Raw genomic sequence first — 14325 nt, forward strand, 5'->3', positions numbered from 1 at the left:
AACTACAGAATCTGGATAACCACTATGTTCATATTTTAAAATTTTCTCTTATTTTTTTCTTCCTATTCCATGATTTTCTTTCTTTTCCCTTAGTCCTAATTCCTCATACAGAAAATAACTAATATGCAAAGATTAAGCATAAATGTATATGTACAATGTTCACTAGACTTTGTCATTGAGCAAGGTGGGAAGGAAGGGTGGAAGAAAATTGTGTAACATAAATATGCATGTGGATGAATGTTGAAAAACTTTCATAACATATAATTGGAAAAATAAAATAAAATATCAATAAAAAGGTCAACTTTTTAAGTTGAATTAAATAATGATCTCTCCCCATTATTAACATGCAGATAGTTAACATAGTGTGGGGGTCATTTTTACTCTCTTCCTCTCTTCACCCATCTCACCATCCTGGCCACACTCCTGAGGCCAGTCACCTCATTTGGTTTTAACACTTTCTTCAAACTTTACTACTTAGTAGTAACATAGCCAACTAAGATGTGAGTCTGAGGAGGAAAACGGAGGAGGAAGCAGCATGGTGGGTAAGAGGAGTCAAGCACTGAAACATGAATTTGAAGGACTCCTAGGCATCATTTCATCCAGTCATTTTATTTCATATGTACCATCTAGTTGCAGCAAATCTCTGATACACAATGTTTTCCTCTCCATTTTCCTGCTACCTCCAAAGAGAACCTAAAATGTGAGGGCTTAGGAGTTGAATTATCCATAACTTTTAATATTAAAAAGTTGCAAAAAATCTTGCAAAACATCAATTAAGAGACTTGCTCTAAGTCATAGATTAGGAGATAGCAGAGCTTTGGGTTCTATTCTCTCCTTTCAGTTTAGGACTCTTTCCACTCTGATCTCATCATCAAATTTCTCCTGTATTCTTTGAAATTCGTAATACCCTAGACCCCTTCTGACATCTAAAAAAGGATGGGAGATTTTTGGAAGGGTTAGCTACCCCAATCATAATGATTATTAGTGCACATAAGTCTACTGGTGCACAAAAATGAATGGGGAAAAAGAACAGATAATTTACAGGACAGTAATTGAATAAGGTAACAGTTTCCTGATTCTCCTGAAACTGTCTTCCCACTTCCTTTATCTCTCACTATGCAAAAAGGCATGCAACTTAAAAGTGTGCTACAGTAGAACCTTTAAAACCAATCACTTAGGTGGCGTAGTGAATAAAGCACTGGCCTTGGAGTCAGGGTACCTGGGTTCAAATCTAGTCTCAGACACTTAATAATTACCTAGCTGTGTGGCCTTGGGCAAGCCACTTAACCATTTGCCTTGCAAAAATCTAAAAAAACAAAAACAAAAAAACCAATCACTTGATTAGTTGGTAGAATTCCAGAAAGAAGAAAACATACATGAGATGAAACATGGGCAAGAGAACCTGCAGCATGGAGCAACTGGCCAGGAACCCCATGCCACAGTGATAGCACAGGGCAATGTGGGAGGAAATTTCCAGATTTCACCTGACTTTTGGTGAGGAAGGAGACACTATGCAAGATAGAGAGACTTTTCCCTTTTCCCTTTTGTGACTGATATGAGGCTCTGTGTGATAGTTTTCCTCTTGCAGATACCTTCTTGGAAGAAATTTTCTCACAGACTCAATCACTTAGGTACTTCAATGATGTATTTTTTGTTTTTTATTACATCTATTCAGTAACTATAATCTATTGAATGAAGATGTAGTATGTGAAGCTGGAAAGATGATAAGAATAAAAATGGGGGGGAAGGACTGAGCCTTTTCAATAAAATTATGAATTTTTGTTAATAATTCTACTTTTTTACAGCCCCTACCAAATAAGACAAGATAGACCCCCAAGAGGCTGAAAACCTGGGGAACCTCCAACTTACAGGGAGAGTCTAAGGTCAGTGACTCCCAGCCCAGCTTTCTTTCCAATACTAGACAACTAAAGCTCTTTCATATTCTTTAGGAGGTTTATAATGCCCTGGGACTCCTCATTTTATGGGGAAAAAATTCCCTTACTCAGAAAGAGTTTATCATCCAAGACATCTTATTACTTGAATTTGTCCAAGAAAAGAAATTAAAGAAGAGTAATTAAAGGAAAATCACTGACTGGTTATTTATTAAAAGAAAGTATCTGAATTATGTCCCCAAAGTCACTAAATTATGCATACCTTTTGACCCAGCAATGCCACTACTAGGCTTATACCCCAAGGAGATCAAAGGAAGAGTCTTACTGACCCATATATACAAAAATATTTCAAGCAATTATTTTTGCTACATCAAAGAACGGAAGCTAAGGGGGTCTCCATCAATTGGAAAATAGCTAAACAAATTGTGGTAGATGAATATAATGGAATATTATGGAATCATAAAAAATAACAAAAAAAGATGATTTCAAAGAAGTTTGTGACAATTAGTGTGAACTGAAGCAAAATGAAATGTACAGACCTAGGAGAAGAGTATATATTATAAAGAAAAATATCTTTGAAACACTTTTATCAATGTAATAACCATGATCCCAGAGAATTCCTGATAAAGCATGCTATTTACTCATGACAGAGAGATGATGGACTCAAGGTAACAAGCTGAGACATAAATTTTTGGACATGGCTAATGAAGGAATTTTCTTGGCTTAAGTATGTATATTTCTTAAAATGATTTTGTGGAGTTCTTTCCACCAGCTTGGTGAAGAGGTAGGGAAGTAAGGGAAGAAAATAATATTATGGTTATAAAAAAGGGGAAAGGAAAGAAAAGAGGGTCATTAAAGCATTTTTAATGTTCAGAAGAACAGAAACTTTGAAAATGGCCTGTAGAATTTATTTGCTTAAAAGGAAAAAGAATTGGGGCAGTTAGGTGACTCAGTGGATAGAGCACTGGCCCTGGAGTCAAGAGTACCTGAGTTCAAATCCAGCCTCAGACACTTAATAATTACCTAGCTGTGTGGCCTTGGGCAAGTCACTTAACCCCATTTGCCTTGCAAAAAAAAAAAACCAAACAAACCTAAAAAAGGAAAAAGAATCTACAAGTAATAGAGATTTCTAGTTTCATGCACAAGCTTCATTTTTCTATTCTATTTTATATGTAGAAATGCTGATTTTAATTTAAGTCCAAAAAAAAAAAAAAAGACTGTATATAGGTTATTTCCTCAAATGACCTTCCTCTTCCAATTGCTTCCTGTCACTTCTCTCCATCTCTCATTATTGGATGGCTTTGTCTCAGAATTACAAGAAAAATAAATTTTATTTTTCCCTGGTTCATTTTGGTTCCTTGGTTCGTTCATATTTTCCAAGCCTCTACTCATTTTTGTGACCTTCTGTTTGAATTTAACTTGGTCTTTGAAAGAGAAAGAAGAAAAGTATAAGAAGGTAGTTTTCAGTGGGCACTTAGCTCATGTAATAAATACAAACCCCTTAGCAGCAGGGGATAGCATCTAGATCTTTTCATACCATCAGACAATCCTGAGAGTTAAAAGTGTCTGTGAGTAACAGGATTCCAAAAGCTTCTGTAACATACTCAGTCACAGTCTTCCTTTTCTTCTCCAGAAACTTTTTCCTGATATAGTCTCTTAATTTTGATATTTCTAAAATTTACAGAAAACACAATTAGAAATAGCCACAAAATAAATAATAAACAAATAAATAAATGAATAAATAAATAAATAAATGGATGAATGAATGAATAAATAAATGGAAATAAATAAAAACAAACAAACAAAAAGGAATAGCAACAGAAGCACTAGCATAGTTTACCAAATAAAAAGCCTACCTTAAAACTAGGAATAAATAACAAGTATTTATCTAACATATTATGTTTTGCAAAGTGTTTTCCAAATATCTCATTTTATCCTCTCAATAACCCTAGGAGGTTAGTGTTATTTATGATCCTGTTTTTATAGTTTAAAGAGTAAGTAGGTTATATAAATAGTATATCCAAGGCTGAACATGAACTCAGCTCTTTCTGACTCCAGGCTAGGTGTTCTAGCCACTGTACCATTCAAAGAAACCAAGATTCTCTGGTTACAAACTTAACATTCTTTTCATGGAAACTGGAAGAACAGTTTGCCACAGAATGAGTCGGGATGGGAATAGCTTTTGTCTAGAGGTTACCAGGGGGTGACAACAATTACACTAATCTTGCAGAAAACAACAATTTTCCATACCTAAATTCTATAAGAGAACATGAGAGATCAACATATATAAAGTTCATCTTGTTTAACAAAATAAGAATACAACAGAACACAGATTATGTTAATATGTGCTTTTCTACAGGGATCCTAATGAACAGTTTAGTGGCTCCTGTCTCTAGTTCAGTTGGACAGTACTGGAATAAAGTATGGAGTTTAGGGAAAGAAGGTCATGTTCTAGATGGTGTGGATTAGCATTCATCAGTCAGGTTAGACCATAGGTACAGTATTTTGTTTGCTTTAATTATTATTTTTCCATATACTTGTGGCAATATAGACTCATAGGATATATAATATTATAGAATTCTAAGATCTTAGATTTAGGACTGGAAGGAACCTTAGCAACCATCTAACCTGCCTCCTTTATTTTATAGATGAAAATATTAGAGTCTGGGAGTAACTCAGTCAAGGTTACATAGGAGCTGAGTTTTGAATCCTAGTAGTCTGACTCCAATTTCAAAATAACCTCTGCCTGTCAAAGATAGGTGATGCAAAAATACATAGTCAGGAGGTTTCTAATTGAATCCTAAAACCTTAAAATTCATAAGATATTATATCCAATCTCATTTCAAAGGTGGCAACATGGTATAATAGAAAGTATTTTGGCTTTGGAGTCTTACAACCTGAATTCAAATTTCACCTTTGATACTTATCACTTCTGGGATCTTGAATAAGTAACAACTTCTCTGGATCTCAATTTCCTTATCTGTAAAATGAGTGGAATGGACAAGATGACCCCTGAGATTCCTTCCATATTTAAATCTATTATTCTAAGAAGTAGTAGAAAGGGTCACTTAGATTCTTCATGTACATGTCATTAGACTAACCCAACTGGTGAATATCAGCCTTACCTGCCTATTCTTTTTCCAAGCTAGGAATTTCATTATATACAGGTAAGCAGATAAGGTAACTCATTAATTTATCTATTTATTAAATGTCAACTTGTTCAGGGGCCTATCCTAGGCACTGGGGAAAACATTTTAAATTAGATTAAATTTAATTTAATCCTATTTAAATTTAATCTTATTAAATTGAAATTAAATTAATTAAATTTATATTAAATTAAAGTTTAGATTAGATATAGTCTTTACCTTCAAGCAGTTTATAATCTAGTACAGGAGTCAACATACCATTGTCCACAGACCAAATTCAGTCTGCTGCTTGTTTTTATCTAACCTAAGTGCTAACTAGTTCTCTTGATTCCAACAATGTTCTTTCCATTTTCTCATGTTGTCCTTACTTGTTAGATCCAAGTTACTGTGGGAACAGACACAACAGTCATGCTAAGATATTCATTTTTGTCAGTAGGTAAAGAAGTTAGGCCACAATAGGATGAGATACAGTTTATGCTTAGAAAAAACAAAACAAAACAAAACAAAACACTGAGTCAAGTTTAAACCTTGGTAGATTAAGCAGATGAAGAATAAGGAAGTGAAAAGCTCATGTTACTTACCAGTCTCTTCTTCATTAAGTAACTCCTGCCGCCAATACTCCTGAGCACTGACTGTGTACACCAGATCTGAGGCATCTAGAACCTTGGAGTCAGTAGGTAGTTTTCTCTAAAATGGAAGAAATATACACTGAATACAAAGACTCAACTATAGAAAGCAAGAAGCCAATGGATCTTACAAGACCTCTAGCAAATCCTAACAGGTTCACTACTAGCTCCTTAAAAACTCCCTGAGAGACAGGGTTGTAAAAGGATAGGGCAATTAGGGTTTTGTCCCACGGCAGGAAATTTTAGAGAGTGTTGTAACATCTTGGGAGTACATTCCTGATCCAGTTGCACCTGTGCCAGTAGTGACATGCTTCTTTCCCTCAATGGTTGTACTTCTAGTCTAAAAATTATGAGTTATCCCCAGGCTGCATTTCCTCTTCCAAGGAGAGAATGTATATACATTCTCTTGGGAGAGAGAATGAATATATATATATGTATGTCTATGTGTATGTATATCCTGGGGTGGGACAGAAAAAGTATGTGCCAAATACTCTTTCTCATACTACATGCCTAGGTACATGCTGGCGGACTTGTAGCTAGTTGGCAAAATGACCAGAGTGCTAGAGTTGCAGACAGGAAAACTGATCTTCCTAAGTTTGTCTGACCTCAGAAACTTTCTACCTTGGGCAAGTCACTTAGCCTCAGTTTCCCCATCTGTAAAATGAAATAGAGAAGAAAATGGCAAATCACTTCAGTATCTCCACCAAGAAAACACCAAATGGGGTCATGAGAAGTGAGACATAATGGAAAATGACTCAATAACCACAAGTTGAACTACTAGTCTTACAAAGTCATAAAATGGTGGTAAATCTCTCTCTAGAGACTTTAAGGTTATGTGACAAGAACAAATCTAGTATTTTGTACAGAATTGTTTGGAGATGATGCATCTCAATGAACAATTGCTAAGCCACGACATTCCCAGTGGACCACCATAGCTGTTGTAGATGATCGTACACAATACAAAGTTTTGGATAGGTTTTCATCAAGTTCCCTAAATTCATTTATAGTGCCCTCCCACCTTTTAAAACAATATTTTCTGGCTATAGAAAAATTGTGAGTCAATATGAGTCTAAAAGTCACAGTCAATCCTCCACAGCATGGGTGTCCAACCTTTTAGCCCTTCTGGGCTGCATCACTCATAAAAACTTGTCAAGCTCTGCATAAAGAATTTTACATTTATCTCTACAATCTCTTTTTACCAATGAGTATAATAATAAATACTATGAATGGGCTTTGAGAGTCTTATACAGCCCAGGTGCCATGAATTGGACACACCTACTCTAGAAGCTAGAGGACAAACTACAGTGATATGTTCCCTTGCCACTAACAAATAGGGCTATTCACTGTTTTTTCAATCATTTTCAATAATTCCTAGAAAAACTCTTGTTACTGCTAAGAGTAGCAACAGCCTTCTAAGAAACAGATTATTTTAAGAAAAAAATTAGAGATATCCTCAGGGATATCTCTAAAGGAGGGGAAGGAGGCATTGAAGAAAAATTAATTTACAAGAGTGACGATACACAGGGAGCATATGAATTCACCTTCAGTTTTTCCTTGAGAGTCCTGTTCTTTTGCAGATTCACAGTTTCATTTCTTTCTAAAATTGCCTCTCGCTGACTTTCAATCACCCGCTAGATGGATCAAAGAAATGAAAATCTGTTATTAATTATTTTTACAAATAACTATTGTTTATCCTATATAATGATGCTAATATAGTTTATCTTATATACAATATGCTACTGATATATAACATTATATTATTAATATCATTGTATTTATTATTATTAGGGCAGTTAGTTGGCACAGAGATTAGAATATTGGACCTATGGTCAGGAAGACCCGAGTTCAAATCTAGTCTCAGATACTAGCTGTGGACTCTGAACAAGTCATTTTATCCTGTTTGCTTCAGTTTTCTCATCTGTAAAGATGAACTAGAGAAGAAAATAGAAAATCACTCTAGTATCATTGCCAAAAAAAACTACAAATGGTATCACAAAGAGTTGAACATCCCTGAAACAACCAAAGAACAATATAATGTTATTAATGATTATATCATCATGCTATATATTTATAAGCAACTATGTTTATTATAACTTATTCTAGGCCATGCAACAAATAAGTATTAGAACACAAGATTTGAGCCCAGGATTACTAGATTCTTTTTCTAGTTTATCCTCTATACTATGCTGGCTCTCCAATAGCCTATTAAAAGCTAACTGAATATTCTCACAATCACAGCTGACAAGTAACTGATAAAGATGGGCTGTCAGACAAAAAGAACTTTACAAAGTTTATATTACATACTGTATTACATAAATGTATGACTTTATTATATATATTTACATATTATATACTATACTACCTATATCATATTTAAATATAATTTATATTATATAATATAATATAAAATAAATATAATTTATAACAGACTATGCAAAAAGACTAATTTAGATTCTGAAGTAAAATGTTAAGAATTAAGTAAAGGCCCTCAAAGAGAATTTAATTTGGCCTCTAGTCCAGTGCCTTTACAGAACCTCAGGGAGATGGTTGTTTAGTTGTTTTAGTCATGCCCTATTCTTCATGACCTTCATTTGGGGTTTTCTGGCAGACACTGAAGTGGCTTGCCATTTCCTTCTCCAGCTCACTTACAGATGTTGTTGTTTGTGATTCATTCTTGAAGAAGACTGACATCAGGGAGGTGATGCCATTATATATAAGAGAGTTGCTTTTAAATGAAGAGTGGCATGCAAAGTCACCATCCCCACTTTCTCCTCTGTGAGAAAATGAAGGCAAACACAATTAAGTTACTTGACTAGAGTCATATGGTTACTAAGTGTCTGAGGTTAAATTTGAAGTCAGATCTTCCTGACTCCACCTAGCATATCTACTGCAACATTTAACCTGAAATGGTCATCTAGCATCCGTTAGAATATTTCCCTTAGAAGAGAGTTCTTTGCTTCACAAAATAGCTGATACCATTGTTAAACAAATCTAATTTTTATAAGGTTCTTTCTTATAATGTACTGATATTTCATTTTTACTCAGCACTACTTCAATAATCCAGAACAAAATAAAACGTATCTACACTCTTCTCCAAGATATTTGAAAATATCTATCATTGGTCCCTGTAGTCTTAGGTCAAAATGAATGCTGTAAGAGTATGGTAGAGAGAAGTTGTCTTACTCTACCTTGCCTCAGCTTTAATTAAGCACCACTTTTATGTTAGGTATTATGAATACCAAGATAAAATTGAGTCTCTCATCTTAAAAAGTTTACAGTCTTTGAGGAGATATATATATATATATATATATATATATATATATATATATATATATATATATATATATACAGAAATGGTAAATAAGCAACCTAAGAAATCTAGCTGTTTCTATTTGAAGGTATAAGGAAAGATAAAGAGGCCAATGCTAGTTACAACTCTGTGTATATATGGACTCAGTAGTAATAGCTTTCTCAAACTAGGTCTTCTACCTTTCCTACCAGCCTTGCCAAGAACACTCTGGCACTATGCTCATGTACAGGTACTGCTGCCTAGAAATACAGAATTTTACTGCTTCTTCCTCTTTTATTTCTCTCTCAGGACTAGTAATTCCTAGGACCTCCAGACACATTATCATAGCTTTTGTTGTTGTTGCCCAACAATCATAGTAAGATTTTGAGCTATCTTCTTTACTGCCCTTCTTGGAATCTCTCTTCAATATTTAGCTCATATAGGAGTTCAAACTCAAATCCCTTTCAATTTCCCCATTTGCAAATGCTTCTCCCCATCTTCCCCACCCCTCTAAACAACTTTGTATATATTTTGTATTTGTTTATCTATATGAATAATTTCTTCCCAATAGACTCTAAGTTCTTTGAAAGCAAGGAATACTTTGTTTTTTACTTTGTATCTATTTCCTGAGCCCTAGTACAGTGTCTGGTACAAAATAGGCATTAATGATTGTTGAACTGCATCAAATTATAAAAAGGGTTTCATTTGAAAAGAAGTAATTTATACTCACATTTCCCCCTTTTCTTTCCCTAAAAAATAAGAAAAAACAAAAATCTATTTAGTAATATATTATACTTTTTAGAAGGTTTTTAAAATGTTAGAAAGTAATCATTTGACAGAAATTCTGAGTCCGGAATCAGAGAACCTGAGTTCAAATCATGCTTCTGTTACTAACAACTGCATAATCTTGGAATATCACTTAAAGTCTCTGTCTAGATTTCCTAATCTATAAAAATCTATAAAATTTCCTAAAAAGGGTTGGATTAGATGGCCTCTAAGCTTCCTTCCAGTTCTATATTTGTGATTCTAAAGAAAGAAGGCCAAATTCCCCTAGCAATAGGGACCTCAGGAGAGACAAAGCACTTCTTTATTCCCCATTTGGCTGTCAATAGGCCATGTAGCTTAGATTGTAAGCTCCTTGAGGGCAGGGGCTGCCTCTCTTTTTATTAATTGTATCCCCAGTTCTCAGCACAGTGTCAGGACCAGAGAAAGTGCTTTCTAAATGTTGCTGAATTGGACTGCATGTGTCCATACAAGATCTCTCTCTTCAAAATAAGGATCCAAGGTCTTGATGACTAATGAAAAGACAAGAGGTTTTGAAAGCTGAAAAATGATGTTGATTTAGGAAAGGGTGATTATGAAAAATAATGGAGTTGAAGGTTAGAAGGGAACATTCTCAAGAAAAATATTATCTAGAATGTGGAGTAATTTGACTCCAGTAGGGTAGTAGGATGAAGGAAAAATTTAAGTGCGATGCAACTTTCTCTCAGAAATAACTTCCCCATTTATGGCAATTACATGTCTGGTGTCCATGTTACCTAATTATAGGTTCCTGAAGTTGTCATTGTTTAGTCCTTTTCAGTCATGTCTGACTCTTTGTGACCCTTTTAGGGTTTTCTGTGGTAAAGATACTGGAGTGGTTTGTCATTTCCTTCTTCAGATCATCTTTATAAATGAGGAAACTGAAGTTAACAGGGTTACATGACTTGCCCAGGGTCACACAGCTAGTATTTTAAGGTTAGATTTGAACTCAAGTCTTCCTGATTCCAGGGTCAGAGTTCCACTTAGCTGCCCTGAAGAGCAGTCTATAAACATTGGTTGGAAAAAAATATTTCTATTGTGTCATATAAAATAGAAAGTCTGAAGAGTTCAAGAAAATTTAGCAAAGTGTATATGAATTGATGAAAAAAGTCCAAGGCTAGATTTGAGCTTAGGTCTTCCTAACTCTAAGACCAATGCTTTCTAGCAGAATCAGAAAAACAAATTGCATACCATGAGAACAATGACGTAAACAGAAAGAATAATTGAAACTGTATATATTGCTAAGATATAATGATTAAACTCGACCTCAAAGAAAAGAGAAGAAAATATATCTCCCTCTTTATTTGCAGATATGGGGGACTTTAGGTTTGGAATATTACATAGAACCATATTTATAATATATGCAACATATATTACTCACAGATTAGGATGATGTGACATTTGGTTTTATTTACAGTTCTTTTGTCTTTTTTTATTCTTTATTACAAAGCATAATGCTCTAGAAGGAGCATGGGAAAAGTTATGTTGGGAAAGGTAGGTGATATTAAAAAAAAAGCTATTAATTTTTTTTAAAAGACTGGGAATTCAAGGGAGACCTATACCTGGTATCTTAGACCTGAAACTGCAGAAGAGCAGACAGAGACCTTTTTCTTTGTCCAGTGGAGAGCTGAGGGAGGAAAAGACATCAAGACCCTGTAGTCCTGGAGATATGAGTTACCTTGGCCACAAGTATGCCTCACCACTACTGCACTCTATTTGCGCCCACAGATATTGTGTGTATTTTGTTAAAGAAAGTGCCCTGTGTTTATGGGGGGAAAGTTTTGAACACTATGTAGTTTTTTTGTTTTTGTTTTTGTTTTATACCATCTTAGTAAATGCCTCTGCTATGAGTTAATTGCATTTACTGGATGATTACATATACCAATTTAGGACTTTAGTTAACATTTTAGAAACAGGTACTTACAGTTAGCCCTAGAATTTCAATAAGTCATCCCACTGAGAATCCAACCTGCAAATCTTTAAGCACCAAATTGGAGAAGCAACCTATATGGTGTACTACATGAAGGATATAAGAGGTGGAAGGGGTCTTAGAGATCATTTAGTCCAGTATTCCTCATTTTGCAGATGAGGAAACTGAGACCCAATGAAATTTAAATGACTTATCCAAAGTTACAAAGTAAATTAGGAATAAAACAGCAACTAGAACCAGATCTTTATCTATTATATTTTTCATGCTTTAACAACTTTCATTTTCTTTCAAGGACTTAGAGCTTGAAGGGATCCTTAGAGATCATCTAATGCAACTTCCTCTTCCTCATTTTATAGGTGACAAAAATAAAACTCAGAGAAGTTAAGTCATTTACCAAAATCACACAGCCAGAAAATAGTAAAGGCAAGATTCAAATTCAGACCCTCTGACCCAAAACCCAGAGCTTTAATGCCATTGATTTGTTAAAGAATATAAATGAGCCACAAAGAGGGAAAGAAACCCAAGATCATACCTTAAATATTCTGTCAGGTAGAGTTTATCACACTTAGTGACCACCAGGGCAATATTTTGACAGACTCCTCGCTGGCAAGCTTTGATACTTTCACAGAGAAGCTCTTCATGAATTTTCTCCCCAGAAATCCTCTCAATATCACTGATCACCCAAATCACAGAACACTTATCGATCGTCTGGAAAGCACCAAGTAATACATACACTTGAATAACAAATGTAAAACACAAAGAGTTTATAGTTATAGGCAATATCCAGGAGTCCAGAAAACTGAGTTTGAGACCTCAATGTATCAGGTTCAGACCTACTGGAGAAGCAATTGTGAAATTTTAATTGTGAACATTCACACTTGGGAAATGGGCACATTAAGGCTTAGAAAGTGATAAGAGATCTTTCATGACATGACTAATATGTTGAACATGCACATATGTAATAACCTGTATATTAGATTACTTGCTTTTGGGGGGGGTGAGAGGAAGATAAAAAATACGGAACTCAAAATCTTTTTTTTAATTCTTTTTTTTAAGGTTTTTGCAAGGCAAACTGGGTTAAGTGACTTGCCCAAGGCCACACAGCTAGGTAATTATTAAGTGTCTGAGACCGGATTTGAACCCAGGTGCTCCTGACTCCAGGGCCAGTGCTTTATCCACTACGCCACATAGCCACCCCTGGAACTCAAAATCTTACAAAAAGATGAATGTTGAAAGCTATCTTTGTAGGTAATTGAAAAAAATAAAATAAAAAACATTTTTTAAAAAAGAAAGTGATATATGTCTAGCAAGATACAGCAGGAAGAGCTAGAAAGAGAAATCCCATTCAAAGTAACCTCAGACAATATAAAATACCTGGGAGTCTATTTGTCAAGACAGACTCAGAAACTTTTTGAAAACAATTCTAAAACATTTCTCACACAAATTAAATCAGATTTAAATAACTGGGCAAATATCAACTGCTCATGGATTGGTAGAGCTAATATAATAAAAATGACAATTCTATCAAAACTAAAGTACCTGTTTAGTGCCCTACTAATCAAAATTCCAAAAAATTAATTTATGAGTTTAAAAAAAGTTGTAAGTAAAATCATATGGAGAAATAAAAAGTCAAGAATTTCCAGGAATTTTAATGAAAAAAGTAGAAAAGAAGGGGCCTTAGCCCTACCTTATCTAAAATTATATTATAAAGCATCAGTCATCAAAACTTTTGGTATTGGCTAAGAAATAGAGTGGTGGATCAATGGAATAGACTAGGTGCTGGATCAATGGAATAGACTAGGTGCAATAGCAGGAAAAGATTATTGTAATATGCTGTTTGATAAACCCAAAGAGTCCACCTATTGGGATAAAAACTGCTGGGAAAATTGGAAGTTAGTATCGAAGAAACTTAGATTAGACCAACACCTCACACCCTTTACCAAGATAAGATCCAAATGGATACAGGATTTAGACATAAAAAAACAATACTATAAGCAAATTAGAAGATCAAGGTTTACCTGTCAGATCTATGGAAAGGGGAGCAGTTTATAACTAAGGAAGAGATGGAGAACATCACCAAAATCAAACTAGATGAATTCGATTACATTAAATTAAAAAGCTTTTGCACAGATAAAACCACTGTAACCAAGATCAAAAGAAATTTAGTAAGTTGGGAAACAATCTTTACAACTAATGATTCTGACAAATGACTCATTTCTAAAATATACAGAGAACTGAGTCATATTTTTAAAAAAAGCCATTCCCCAATTGACAAATGGTCAAAGGATATGCAAAGGCAATTTACAGATGAGGAGATCAAAGCAATCCATATGAAAAATTGCTCTGTCATCAATTATTAGAGAAATGCAAATTAAAGCTTCTCTGAGGTACCACCTCACACCTCTCAGACTGGCCAATATGACAAGAAAGGATAATAATCATTGTTGGAAGGGATGTGGGAAATCTGGGAACACTATTACATTGTTGGTGGAGCTTTGAACTCATCCAACCTTTCTGGAGGGAAATTTGGAACTATGCCCAAAGGGCAACAAAAATGAGCATACCCTTTAATCCAGCAATACCACTACTGGGTCTATACCCTGAAGAGATGATGAAAAAGGGTAAAAACATCACTTGTACA

General features: G+C 34.7%; 1 protein-coding gene across 2 annotated transcripts in view; it reads right to left on the bottom strand.

Annotated features, from left to right (window-relative positions):
• The window catches only part of LOC141504764 (KAT8 regulatory NSL complex subunit 3), a 160515-nt gene that overhangs the window by 43905 nt on the left and 102285 nt on the right, over window positions 1–14325 (bottom strand). For both annotated transcript variants that reach the window (XM_074210029.1, XM_074210030.1), the window contains exons 8-12: window positions 12217–12392; window positions 9684–9702; window positions 7206–7295; window positions 5620–5725; window positions 3430–3563 (exon numbers count right to left, since the gene is read on the bottom strand). In XM_074210029.1, coding sequence (XP_074066130.1) covers window positions 3430–3563; window positions 5620–5725; window positions 7206–7295; window positions 9684–9702; window positions 12217–12392 — 525 coding nt within the window. The remainder of the gene's footprint in view (window positions 1–3429; window positions 3564–5619; window positions 5726–7205; window positions 7296–9683; window positions 9703–12216; window positions 12393–14325) is intronic.

Source organism: Macrotis lagotis, chromosome 1, assembly GCF_037893015.1.
Source record: "Macrotis lagotis isolate mMagLag1 chromosome 1, bilby.v1.9.chrom.fasta, whole genome shotgun sequence".
Lineage (NCBI taxonomy): Eukaryota > Metazoa > Chordata > Mammalia > Peramelemorphia > Peramelidae > Macrotis > Macrotis lagotis.